The sequence below is a fragment of the Ciconia boyciana genome, chromosome 17, assembly GCF_034638445.1.
Source record: "Ciconia boyciana chromosome 17, ASM3463844v1, whole genome shotgun sequence".
Taxonomy (NCBI): domain Eukaryota; kingdom Metazoa; phylum Chordata; class Aves; order Ciconiiformes; family Ciconiidae; genus Ciconia; species Ciconia boyciana.
The window spans coordinates 3,748,218-3,762,711 of NC_132950.1; the positions used below are offsets into that span (position 1 = coordinate 3,748,218).

At 42.6% G+C, this 14,494-nt stretch overlaps 1 protein-coding gene across 1 annotated transcript in view; it reads right to left on the bottom strand.

Moving 5' to 3' along the window:
- LOC140660973 (sphingosine-1-phosphate transporter SPNS2-like) overlaps nucleotides 1–14,494 on the bottom strand; it is a 142,681-nt gene that overhangs the window by 36,102 nt on the left and 92,085 nt on the right. Inside the window, exons 7-9 of the mRNA XM_072882494.1 lie at nucleotides 13,488–13,640; nucleotides 11,676–11,865; nucleotides 4,021–4,086 (exon numbers count right to left, since the gene is read on the bottom strand). Of these exons, the coding sequence (XP_072738595.1) occupies nucleotides 4,021–4,086; nucleotides 11,676–11,865; nucleotides 13,488–13,640 (409 nt within the window). The remainder of the gene's footprint in view (nucleotides 1–4,020; nucleotides 4,087–11,675; nucleotides 11,866–13,487; nucleotides 13,641–14,494) is intronic.

Genomic DNA, 14,494 nt, shown 5'->3' on the forward strand with positions numbered 1-14,494 from the left:
GAGCAGCGCACATTCACCTGCAGCCCTTGGAACAGAAGAGCTGCAGGGACGCCCCTTGGCACATCCCTCCTGGTCAGAGCGGTGCTCAAGCGTTTGAAGCGGGCCGTGTACCTTCATTCAAAGGCACTCCTCACCCTGCCTCAACATCTAAACCTCGGCACTCGGGTCACTGACGTGTGGAGGCACACTGAGAGAAGCAACAATGAGAATTTCTGGGAATGCTATTTCTCTTCGGCTGTGAAAATAGGGCAGTATTTTATACTACTTAAATAATTGGGGTTTATTTATAGGGAAGGTAATCAGAACAAAAGCAACATTCCTCCATGTCTATAGCACAGGTGAGTACCAGCCTATGCCTGTTTCAAGCCTAAAGGAAGACTTTGATTCTACAGCAAAACATTAAAGCAGCTCCTCCATGGCAGCTCATGACCATTTAAAAAGAACTCATGTTTTAAAAGAAAAAAGACATATGCAGAGCATTTTTTTGCATGAGTTTCAGGACTTCGCATAAACTGGAGGATGGCTTTTCTCAGCAAAGACCTAAAGAGATTGTGATCGCAATAGCTGAGGCCCTTTAAATTGCCTACGGGCTCTTACACAGAAATGCCACCAAGCCTCTGTCTATCATCTTTATTTTTGAGATGTGCTATGGAGGAAAAACCCCACTATTAGGACCAGATTCCACGAAGTCCCAAGCACTCAGCACATCTCAGAATGTTACACACTTGCCTGCTGCACTGAAGCTCATTCATTATTGCTGTTACAAGGCAGTTTTAATGCTACTTTGGGGTTCTGGTAATTTTGAGGCCAATTTGCAAAGATGGCTGATAAAATCTGTTTCATAATTAGCATGCTCCATAAGAAACATCCCCTCCTTCCCTAAGCACCATCTGAGCATGTGCCTGGGAGGAGATTTGGAGAGTTGTGCTCAGGAGAATAAGGCCTGTTTTGTACAAATTTGCATTTGGAACAACTATGAGCCTTTTAGAATCTCAGGCAGTGCAGTACATTCTGCAGTGCTGACAGTTTATCAAACCTAGCACTCAGCACCTTTTACTGCAGACAATTTGAGGAGCTGCACACCAACCGTTACACTGGTGAGAACAGTAGATGCAGTGGAAGCACGACGCTATGAAGAGCCAACAATTAAATTTGAAGATAATAAGCAAACATCCTTGTTTTGCCAAGGAAATTAAACTTGCGAAACCTCTGAAGATGCTTACCGACTTGCCTGATAGGGTTCTTAAGCAGTCGTGAGATCTGTACATCTTGGGAGAGCTATGATAAATCATTTGGGATGCAATTTCCAAAAAGCCTAACTTCTGGCATAATGAAATCAGCAGGAACAGTGTTCAGCCAGTATTGAGAGCTTTTTATCCATGGAAACAGGATAATATTTATGTATATGATGAAAGTGTTGTTAAGCTTACGCTAATAATGCTTTCAAACTCCTTACCAGCCTCAGGCAAGAACAGACACACTTCTGATTACACCAAATAAATAGTAATCACTAGAAATTAATTTGCCAAACATTTAAAGTGCATCTCACTAAAGCATATCCACACCTTTCTCTGGCTAGGAATTCTTCTAAAGCTGTCAAACATGGTTATAGCCCTGGCTCTCACCTATTGTCTGACTAAACATCCTCTGAAACCCCTTGTGTAATAGGAATGCACTTCAGACCATCTGTTTACAGGCTTGCGTTGATCTAAGTGGATGTTTACATTTATTTGTATAGCACTTTTACAGGTCTATTCGTGCTGATAATGCATTAAGCTGGGCATTATATATGACACTCAGTTCATTTGGCTAAGCAGACAAGAGAATAGCTAGCTTAACAGTTGGCATCAATTACCAAAATCCAATTTTTAAAACATGGTTTTAGTTTCTTTCCTATGTTTTGGAAATTGGAACTAAAAAATTATTTCTCATGATTTCCAATAATTTCTTATGGCATTCTTTTGCACTACAGCAACATAAATAACTGTAAATGCGTCCCTGCAAAACGCAACTGTCTATAGGATGCTGGTCACGTTAAAGACAGACAGCAAATCCTATAAAGCTATTAAAAAGCTACAGGTCACTGAAGTCACATTGAAATCAACACAAAAAAAATCAGTAATTGAAATGGGACAATGATAGCATCCTTAGTATACCTGATATAATGAAGTAGCTGGTTGAAAAATGTCTTTTGGGGTTAGCTTGAGACAACATAGGTCATGTTTCAGCTCTCTCTCTGGCACAGATTTTCTGGAGGACCTTGAACATGTCCGACAGGTACCCTCCCTCCAGCTGCACTACGCTGGCAGCAGAGATGCCTACCTCAGCTGCTCTTTGAGAGTGACTGCTGGAGGACTGCAGATGTGCTCCATGGCCAAGCCCTTACCTGTTTCAGCCAATGCTAGTGAGGATATAAAAGATCTGCTATTTAAGCCCATCAGCTAATTCTCACCAGAGAGAGTTGGGAATGCTCCTGGGAACATCCCAGCCAAAGGCAGGATGCGACAGGAAGCTCTGGCAGGAGGCAGTAATGACCAACTAGAAATATTGTACTATAATTTCTTCCTCAACACAGCTGTCTGTAGACTGCACATCTAAGTGTTGAGATACCACTTAACGAACGGCCACAGCAGCCTTGAACTCAGCACAAGGTGCAGAACCCATGTAAGTTCAGAGTAAACACCCGTTCAGCCCATGCAGAGCTCTATCACACTAAAGCTGAACTGGTAGAAAGAACAAACCTCGGTAATTAAAAGCTATCTAATGCTACTGCAGTACGCTGATAACCTTTGTTTCTCCGTGCTTTATTCACATCTGAGAGAAGTGGCATTAATCACCCCACCCACCTCCCAAACTGTTCTCTGCACAAATGAGTTAAAGATTGAAAGTTCATCAGGCAACGCAGTTATGGCAACTACACAGCTACCTTCAAAGATAAACACAACCTTGAACTGAAACCATAAACAGAACTTAAGCAGAAGCTTGAAGTTCTTTGCTGAATCAACGTATCAGCATCATTATCTTTACATCTAGGAATACTGAGCCAGATTGTTTTCTCGTTGATGTTTGCATAAGCAACAAATACAAGTCAAGGGAGTTTTCTATTGATGCCAGACTGATTATATTTTTAGGTCTGTCAACACCCTACCAAAAGACCTTGGGCAAGTCCTGTAATGGTTCTGTGCCCTAGTTTCTTTCTTTTTGATACAATAAGCAACAAGTAACCTCCCTCATAATGGGATTTCAACATACAGTATGTTTGACGGGCTCTGTACGTCTCTGATGGAAGCATCTACAAAACACGCAAGGCTCGCTAACAAACGTCCAGGCTATTTCATATGACAATCTAGCTGCTGAGGTCAGCTTGCTGATTTGAAAGACTTAAAAAGCTCTATGGTGGAGAAAGAATGGAAAATGAAGGACATGAGGTGAAAAGTCCCTGACAGTTTCCTCCTGGACAAGGTGGACATAGTCCAAAAATTCTTTATACTTTCTTTTCCTCCCTCCTCTCCCAGAGGTGGTTTTCTATTGTGTATGTGCTGAATGGTAGGTTTGCTGGAGTTAAGCCAGCGAGAGAGGTAGATGGCTGCCTTTGTGGTCAGAGGAGGGAGGGAGGGAAGGATTTCCTATTGCAGAACAAAGCGGAGTTATTGATAACAAAATCCACTAATGTGCTGACTATTAGGAAATGCTGGCTGATTTCTTTGCATGTGGGGGTTTGCGCAAATACTTAAAATTTGGGGAAAATATTTGAATTCAGTAATGGTGTCCCTTCTGGACTTTTCCTCTCCCTGGTGGTCGGAAAAAAGGACAAGAATAACCTTTTTTTCTTTCTCTCTCTCTATCTCACTTTCCTTTTCATCCAGTTAGGGAAAAAAAAGAATAATAATAATAAAAAAATAACAGGCTGAAGTAGGGGCTAGGCATTTGGAAGAAATTGTGAACTTCAGGTTGTTCTTGCAAGCTGACAAACTGCTCTGGCCACCAGAAGAGAAAGATTCTGTTCCAAAGTACACTCACCATTAGTATGTCTGCTGTGATAGCCCAGTTTGAAAACAGAAGAGTTTCTCCGATAAAAATGCAAATCTGTTGTAACAAAACACACAAAAAGGAGAAGATTTATTCACTTGACATTCAAGGGAAAAATAACCTGTCACAAACTTTCCTTTGTTGCTTATTTGCCTCAAACCTGCTCAAAGGATTCTTCTGTACACAATACACTCCTGGTTACTGTTGTGGTTTATCCTGAACATTAGAAAACTAGATTTTTATCAGAGCTCTAGAGGTTTGGCCTGCAACTTCATTAGTGTCAACTGTTTATGAACTACAGAGCAGCTAAATAAAAGGCTGACACACTTGGTAACAGAAGAATATGAGAAGCCAGCAAGAAGAGACAGCCCTGAGCTTCCACAGTTAAATCATTCTGTTCCAAAAAGCCAGTTAGAAAAGGCAAGAAGGCCACAACTCCCCAAAACACAGCCATTTTCATCACTAGGAATCAAGTTATATGTTAAGCTCTGTAGCAAACCAAATGAGGTTCTCTACCTACTATGTGCAAGATCCCTTCCCTCCCCTGCTAGCATATTGCTGTCCTTTTTGAGGGGGACATAGGTCTAGGCACTGTAACGACTCAGGCATTACACTGGTAATATCTACGTACGGTCAGGACGGGACTTAAGTATGGGTTTTGCAACATCAGTGTCTCACGGTGAAATATAACTCTTGACTCTGTGGAGACGGTCAACAAGATATATTAAAAGCCCCGTGTATGTAGTGGGATGAGAGCTTCTTTTTGTGTTGGTGTGGCATAAACAGCCACCACACATCCCTTCCGCCTCTGGCACTCCCTCCTCACTTACTCCCATCCCATACTGCCTTCCCAGTTGTGCTGGTACAACAGAGCCAGGGATTCGGGTCAGGAAACTGAGATGGAGCAAAGAATCTTTTGTTGGGGGGGAGGTAGGGGAAGAGGGGCTTGTTTTGCTTATTTTTCTTATTTTTAACCCAAATCAGTTCCGTGGTGCAGTTCACTAAATGGTTCTACAAACACTTACAGCAGGTGAAGAATCAGAAATGATCAAGAGGATAAACTAATTTAACCTGGCCTCATTATTAAAAGAAATGTTCATCAAACTGAGTCCAATGGAGCAAGGGTGACATGGCTTCAGGAAGAACACTGCCTTCATCAAAAAGCTTTTTACCCGTATTTCAATCATGGAACTTTTGCTTTTATGCTGTAGGTTAACAATTTAACAAAGAAACGGAGGTTCAACAGGATAAAAACCAAGGATGGAAGATCTTCCACACACATTTGCCTCTTCCTTTGTGTATTATGAAGAGCAGAACGCATAGACGAAGTGCTACATAAATAACCAGACTTGTAAAAACCAGCTCCCCTGTTCCCCACCAGCAAGAAGGCAAGGAAAACTCCTGTCCCCAAAAGGTAGCGTTTTGCCCAGCTAACCTGTTTCTTTTTGTGGCATCTAGAGAGAAAACATTACTCCTGGAATCCTTATTGGTAGTTGGAGATAACAGCTATGGAGATTTGGATTCAGGTAATTGAAGATTCCCCTTTTAATTGCCTTATGTTCAGTTTTTGTTATGTTGAATTGGCTACAATTCATTAATGAAACCAAGCCGGCAAGAAATACACGGTACACTTTGCCCTGAGGAAACATTGAGATGGATGTTGTTTTGTGGTGTTCTGGTGAGCTTTGATGGGCTGACAGTCACAGTCACTGTCCCAGTCCCTGTTGCCTGCACAGGCGCAGTTTGGGTGGGAGGAGGACCTCCAAGATTGGCAGCTATGGCTCTGATGTGACCACCGCAATTGTCTTTCCCACACACTGGTCGAGACTGCCTAAACCCCTCAGACCATCATGTCACTGCCAGGAATAGTTTGCTTTATTTAGCAAGTCTTACGCATTGACCTACAGAAAGCTTCCTCTATTTGTTTCTAAAATTGTCTTTGTTTCCCACACATTCTCCCTCCCTATCCCCTCTTTTTGTGACTGGATCTGCTTCCTCTGTGATGGTGTCTGAGACAGTCATTACGGCCCACCTGGTCAGCTAGGAAACCTCCTCTTTCCATTTTCCCACTGTCCACTGGCCTGCCTTGAACTTGGCTCTCACTGGAAATGACAACTGCCAAGCGAAGAAACACAGATCCAGTGAGTCAAGGTGCTGACAGGAGTTGAAGCCATGTGGCCTGTAGCAAGGGCATACCGGAGCCCCAGGTGGGCTCTCAGGACCTGCTCTGAAATCTGTCCTACTACAGCTTTGCAGCTGCTGTTGCTGGGGTTCTGTGGCTGGATAGATTAAATTGAGCTTGAGAAAGATGTAATCACACTTCTGAATGCAGCATCGACATGCCCTGCCTGTTCACACAATTTTGCAAACAGGCAACTGCTTGCCTTAAGGTTATATGAATTACATACACATAACACACATACGAATAGTTACACGCAGCAAGTAAAACTTGCCCCCTTCTGCAGGAATTCAGCACGAGTCCTATAAATAAATCACTGAAATGCTACAAGCTTCAGACCGCACCAGTTTTGAATTGTTGAATGTGTATTTCACCCAACACGTTTCCATGAAACACGTGCTTAATATGTGGATACTGATGAAAAGAAAAGAAGAACAAGAGGAAGATCAAAAAGTAGGACAAAAGATACTGACATTAAAAAAAGTCTGTCCTTCAGCTGCTAATGGGGATTTATAAAAATGAGTTCATGCACTGCAAAGGGCATGTGAGGATATGTGGCATTTCTGCTGGAGAGAGGCTCTAGGGATGCTTACTGCAAATAGGGCAGCCTCCAGAACAGATCAATAGCTCCTGAAACACTCACGGTTTTGACTCCTCGCACACTTTCTGAAGCCTCATTTTACACTGAGATTTCCGCTCTAGAGATATATCCACTTCTGAATCCAGCTGTGTTGTATAATATCTCACCATCTCCGTTTGGTGTCAATCACACAGCTCATGTGTGATGAGCTGATAGAAGTTATGTCCCCCTCAAGTCTTGTTTATGTGATCAGTTAGCAAATTTTGATTCCCAAAAATGGTAAGTAAAGTAGTTTCAGAGTGGTCGCACCAGCAGCTCTCACAGCAAGATCCAAGCAGGTTATAAACTCCTTCCATGGCTATTTGCAAAGCTGTCTACATCTTCATTATCTGTATTTCTCTTTGAAATGGTGGGTAAGACTCCCACGTGTACTCTTGAATTTGAAGCAAGTCTAACTCCATCTCAGTGCTGGGCAATATCAATGCCTCAGAAGTAGGTAAGTCACCAACACCACGTCAACAGAAAGTCCCTGGAGTTGAGCTTGAGATGCTGTAAAAGCTCTATGGCAAGTTTTTACCCTGGGAGTTGCTGTTTCTGCAAGATCATAAAATGTCTTTGAGGAATTGAAATAGATGTTGAAATTGAGGTACAACAGGAACTTGCAACAGCGTCAAAAGGAAGGCAAAGCAAAGCATCTCTCTACAGTCATTTGGAAATTTAAACTAGTCTAAAATCTGCTGTTGAAACGTCTGAGTAGTGTGATACAACAATGCCATACATCTAATGGGTTTCAAGAGACAGGTTTGAAAAACAACGTTTTAAAGAATAGATATTTCAGAAAGAGTGGGACCTAAATATATGCAAATTGCTGTTTTAAGGAGCCAGACTACAACGCACAAATCCACATGCTGCAAGGAACACAGAGTAAGAACTTATTGGACTATACAGCCAAGCAAGATAGTAAAAGACAGAAATACAAGTGTCTGGGCAGCTAAGTGATATAGAATGCTGTTTTATTCCGCCCTTCCAGCCACTTCTACCACTGCCAATAATTTACTGGATTAGTATAAAAAGATTGGACAGAAAAAAGAAGTCTGTCTACCTGCTCCAGGTAGGAGTGGCTGCTACAGAACTGGAAGAGCAGCTGCCCTCAGGGACCAAAACCACCTGCAAGACAGGACTGAGCAAGGGAGAAGTACGCATGTTCAGGGGAGGAAGAGAGCAGACAGTTGACAGCCTGTAAGGGACAAGGTGATCATGCCAAAGGATATGCAGGTCTTTTCCAAAAAAACAAAACACAAAAAGCCAAGAAATTAAAAAGCAAGAGCTCTGCTGATTCTTGCTGGAGTGCTGAACACTTCATTTATGCTGATGCCAGTATCAGTTGAAATTAAAAACTCTCGACTTTAACTAGAGCAGGGAGGGAGATGGTGATCTAGTGGCCACCACAGCTCAGTGTGAGAGAATACCATCTCATGGGGACCCATCTAAATGCTTGGAAGTGAAAATTTTAAGGCTCTGAGACAATGAGGTGTCCAAAACCAGTAACCCTTCAATTTTAGCACGGTGTGATCAATGACAGAAGTCTAAGGACAGTCACAGTACTGAAGGTCTGGAAATACCACCATGTTGGGGAACAGACCAGAACATTACTCTTGCCTTTCACAGTCATACAGAACTCAAGGATGTTGTTTCAGGATGAGAGCCAGGACATAGCCATCAAGGAAGCTATCAGAGATGAGAAAATCCACCCACAAATTTTACTGTATTCTTTCCAGAACAAGCTATTATCATGGATTTTGACATTAGGAAGCTAACCTAGTCCATCATGCTGTCCACCATGTCTGGGTGTTCCAACCCAACTCCAGAGTCAGAGAAGAGTCTCTCCTTCATTTTGGACCAATGAGACTTAAAACAGAGAGTAACAACAAAGTGCTACACCATGCAACCTTGCAAGACAGGTCTCCTAGGGAAATACAAGGGAATTAAACACTCTGGAAGTCTGTAAGATTGCAACAGCATTGAATGGCATGGGAAAACAAGGGCCCATGTTTGAAACATGCCTTGAAAAGTCAATTCAGCTGATACATAGCACCACCATGATAATACCTTGTGTTACAAGACATTGGTAGCTCCAACATAGACCTGTTCTCTCCGTGGGGTTAGCACCTAACACTAAACAGCAACAGCAGCAGGTGTTGTGTCATTGTTTTCTGTTTGTATTAATTTATAGTGGATGGCTTGGCCACAGATCTTCTAACTCCAGGTGATTTACAAACATTAATGATCTAAGCTACTGTCATGATTTAACCCCAGTCAGCAACCAAGCACCACACAGCCACTCGCTCACCCTCCCCCTCAACCCCAGTGGGATGGGGGAGAGAATTGGAAATAAAGTAAAACCCGTGGGTTGAGATAAAGGCAGTTTAAGAGGACAGCAGGGGAAGAGAAAATAATAATGATAAAAGAACGTACAAAACCAGTGATGCACAATGCAACTGCTCACCACCCACTGAACAATGCCCAGCCAGTCCCCAGGCAGCGATCGCTGCCCCCAGCCAGCTTCCCCCAGTTTCTATACTGCGCATGACGCCATATGGTATGGAACAGCCCTTTGGGCAGTGTGGGTCAGCTGTCCTGGCTGTGCTCCCTCCCAGCTCCTTGTGCGCCTGGCAGAGCATGGGGAGCTGAAAAGTCCTTGGTTTAGTGTAAGCACTGCCTAGCGACAACTAAACCATCAGTGTGTTATCACATTATTCTCATGCTAAATCCAAAACACAGCACTATAGCAGCTACTAGCAAGAAAATTAACTCTATCCCAGTCGAAACCAGGACAGCTACCCTGACCCTTTCTAAGTTAAGAATCCTCATTTTTGCAGAGGCAAAACAAAGGTAAATAACTTTCCCACTGTCACGTGTAGAATCTGTTACAGAGAGTTCAGATCTCTGATTCCCCAGTCAGCACAATAGCTCAACTCTTATCTGCTTTCTATGCATCAGATTTCCAGCAGCAGAGAAGGCATATTTAGGGCTTTAGAGGCAGCGTTACCCGCAAAAAATGTACGCATCAGCCTAACAACATCAGCAAATAGGCTTATATTCCTCATACCCCCTCCATATGCAGATATAACTTCCTTTGTAAATCATTGACTCTTTATTAGATTTACTGCTCATGCATAATAAAATAAATTGTTTCTAAGACTGGTTAAATAACACCAGCTATATTTATATATTTACACAATGCAGGATAGCCACATGGCTATTAAAAAAAAAACTAAGAAAAAAAGATGAAAATGAGACCAATAACCGCCTTTTGTTGCAAAACTTTTGAAAACAGTATTTCCAGCTTAGGGAGGACTAAGGGACTTAGGGAGGACTTTCTGCATAACGAGACTACAAATGACACAAATGAACGTGTCTGTCATCAGGGTTGAGAAAGGAGAAAAATCACAGGGCTGGCTGCACAGAGAGGTGGAGGGGAGGGGCAGGTGGAGGGATGTGACAGATCCCTTCACTCCGAGACGGCTGATGATGAAAGGAGGGTTAATGCTTGGCCAATTAGTAACACCCTCTTACAGGTTGTCTGAGGTGATAATTTTTCTGCTCATCACTGAATCGAAGGTTAGTTCTAGACCATGCCACAAAACAGAGGCCCAAATCTCCTTCTGACACCTTCTAAATAGCCAGAGCAGGCATTCTTGGTTCTGTCTTAATGTTTTTAAACTTTAACTCTTTCTTCCCCATAACGATGGCAACTATTGAAATACTCAGAAAATAACCGTGGCTAGGCCAGTGCTAGAGATATAGAGAAACAAGGAACCGCAGGAGGTTGGTTGATTGGTTAATTGCAAATGAATTCTCCTTGCTGGGTGAAGTGTGCACTGCAATATGGAAGCGAAGGGTGGGCTTTCAGAAATTATCCCACTACTCCAACCATCTCATGTTTTCCCTTCAAAAACTTCTCCCAGTTCCCAGGCTTCTCTCTATTACATTGAAAGGGAACCTGGGACCTGTTCCATGTACTGGATTTCTACTCTCTACTGAAAGCACGATTCTAGCCTGAGGCTGGATTATTATACTTGAGTTTTTCCTTTTCCCTTCAGTCTATTTGTCTGGATCTATCTGATGTCTTTTTATGTATTTCCATTATAAACACTCTGGAGGGGCCATATTTTAATCTGCATTTGTGCAGCATCAAGTATTGTGGGTTCCTGGGCTATGACTAGGACTTTCAGGTGCTATGGTAATACAGATAACAACAAATTGAAATTACATGGTAATGACTATTGGTCTGCAGCAAGCTACCTAGTTATGGAAATTAATGGTACTTACAGGTAGCCAAAAGCGTGCCCACAGACAAATTATACTGTAATTATAATTTGGTACCACTGCAGCTACAATACTCTTATTGTAAGGGAAGTGGTAATTTTCCTGTACCAAAACATTAGGCAAGAGCAACAGAGGTATGGATAGAGGTATAGATAGAACAACGTTAGGCAAGAGTAATAGAGGTATGGATAGAGGTATAGATAGAACAACATTAGGCAAGAGTAATAGAGGTATGGATAGAGGTAAAGATAGAACAACATTAGGCAAGAGTAATAGAGGTATGGATAGAGGTATAGGGAACTGCGGATTTCCATGCATGCGCTAAATCCCCAGCTCTAAATTCTGATGACAGTTAGCAAGGGCATAAGTAGTTGAGATATCATTTTCCCTTCAGGCACATCTAGATAGTGCCAAAATGCCAAGGGGCAAAATGAAGGACATTCAGAAGGGGAAAAGCAAGACCAATATCTCAGGCTTCCTGCAGGGGACAATGCACGCAGTCTTCTAAGGAGTTTGGTAGAGAGAATGAGACTGGCATATGCAAGGGATTATACTTACATAGGCTCCCACAATGCTGCTCTTGGCAGCAACGAAGATCAGACAGATGAAGATGGCTGATCCTAGCATGCCAACGGCACAGACAAGAGGATCAGCTCGCTGGGTTTTTAACCGGCACCATTTGGTTGCCCCAGCCCCTGTGATTACACCCAGGAAACCAGTGAAGCATGTGATTGCTCCGAAGATCAAGCTATTAAAAACAAAAAAGAAAAAAAAGGAGACAGTTATTTTTTTTGGAGTTTTTCCCAAAAATGGGCATGGTCTTTGAACAAATTATTCGGGTAAACTGACTAACGGAAATCTGCATATTGGCTTTGCAAACTTAAAACAAAACAAATGAGCTCCCCTGCTGAGTGCTTGTGATTTTAGCACTCTTCCCCTGCAATTAAGAAAAACACAGCATATGAAATTCAGCCTTGTACACAGGCATTGATCAACACGCAAAGAGCGGCAAAGGGTTCAGACTGCTTCTTTGTGTGGAACTGAGCTTCCTGTCAAGTGCATTGTACAGCTAATTATGTATGCACAAAACTAAGTCATAACCTGCACATTGATCATGTAAGGGGAAATCATGGACAGAACAGACACCAGGAAGCTTAAGGGAAACGAAACCTAACAAGACTTTAAATACCAGTGACTTTCAATATCCTTTGACTTTCTAACTCCTTTTAGACCACTTCGAAGAAGCCTGATTAGATTATTTTGCTGTTATGTCACACATTCGGAAGGTGTTAATTTAAATTTAAAGAGCCAGGAGCTGTCGAGGATTCTTTGTATTCTATGTGCAGGACTTGGATTACAGAGTCTTTGGCAACTACACTACAGTAGCTCCAGGGCAGCTCAAAGTATAGGTGTCATCAAGGAGTGGAAAACTTCTCTTTGTAAAAGCAGATGGGCAGTCTGACTGGAGCTGTATTTTCTGCTCACTGCATTTTTGCAGAACAGACTAAGACTGCCCGCTGGGCACTCTAGTTGATGGTACTCCAAGCCACTAAGTAGTTTACTTGAGATGGGATTGTGTCAGCTAGAGCAAGAAGGTTTTCCTAATGTTATTTTTCCCTCACAAGCTAAAAAGCAAAGGAGCTGACAATAGGCAGTTTTTTGTATCTTTTTTTCACCTGGAGAAATGCTTTTTTAGCATTTTATGTTTTGTGCCACCATGGTAAAGCACAAAACGATGAATTACTTTCCATAGCTTATGTGCTGCAAGCGATATTATATAACTGGGACTGAAAAACCAAACCACCGTACAACATCAAGCAACCCAGACCAAAGTGTCCCAGATCTCTGCACCATTTTTCAGCAAAACTCAGCATACACGGCAGTGTGCAGAGCAATGAAATGCAGTGAAGTCCTCCCTCACACAGAAACAAGAGTCTTCAGGGTCAGACCCTGCAGCCTTTAGGGGAACCCTGAATTATAGCCACCACTGGTGGCTACCCAACCTGCCAGCTGATTCTGCTGCTATCACAGAAAACAGTGCGGGTCTTAAGAAACCAAGCTCTGCCTCAGGTCTCCAAACATCTTCTAAGGCAAAGATAGCAGTCTCTTTCCTACTTCTGCACTATAGCCTGCGAATTAAGATAGAGCTGAGGTCATTGCTTCTCCCTTGGTTTGACTTCATGCGATGAAGAAAAGAAGAGAAATAAAACCTAGTTTACAATCCCAGCATTTCCTATCATTGTTGTAAAAACCTAGAGGAAATTACAGACATTCTAGTAACTTGACTCCGTGGGACTTGCCTGTTTCCTCTGGTAAATAAGCCCCCACCCCCTTTTCCCCGTCTTTAAAGCAGCGGAGTATGAATCTCACCTATCTTTGGTGCTGCAGGGCGGTGAGCTGCAGGTCTCTGCTGTCTTCTGCACGACCTGTGCTCTGTGAAGGTAGAGAGGGATCCACATGCCAAGTGCCCCTGTGGCAAAGGAGACAGCTGAGGTGGCCAACGATGAGAACACGTAACTGCGGCTGTGGAGACGCAAGAGGCAAAACCAAGAGAAGATTTAGTGGGAAAAGTGAAAGAGCAGGAGCCCCAGGACAGGAAGCCAGTGCTTCAGTGACAAAACAGTGTTCCCCCATACTAGCGACCTCCCTTGCCAAGGGGCAGAGATAATACAAGGTACAAAGCAATGGAGAATAAGAGGCATGGAATATTTCTTCATATGTGATGCTCCATTGATAATTATGTACTTAACTCTTCCGAGGTGCTTCAAAGAGACCATTTTTCATGGGACGGTTTCAGAAGACAATTAGTACTCAGTCACTAAGACATGATGTGTGAATTACAGGGCTTTCACTGTAATATCACCTGTTTACCCGGATTACCAGTTTCACTCCTCCCTCCCCACCCATGCCACCATATGATTACTACTTGGATAAACTAACAAAAAAAGTAATATAGAAATACTGATAAATTAACCATCATCACTTTTCATTGTCCTTTGATACTGGATGACAATACCAGGAAGGCATTCTAGCCAGCAGTTCTAAAAATGAAGGACACCACAAGTTTCCCAACAGAATTCTGATGCAACATTGAATTCACAAGTGCAAGTATTTGCACATTCACAGGCAAGCTTTCTGGAAGCAAGGGCAGCTGCTTAAACACTCGTGAGCATGTGGTCTTTTATGCACCTATAGAAGCATCCAAGCACATTCAGTGCTTGTGCATTCAGTCATATGTGGTTGTATAAACAGATATATTTAAACTTGCCATGTAGTGCAAGCTTTTGTGTATTTTCTCCTCTTAAATTGCTCTGGCATTTAACTGTCTTTTTCCCCTCAGCAGAGTAGCTCTTTCAAGGAAGAAAAAGGATCTAAGT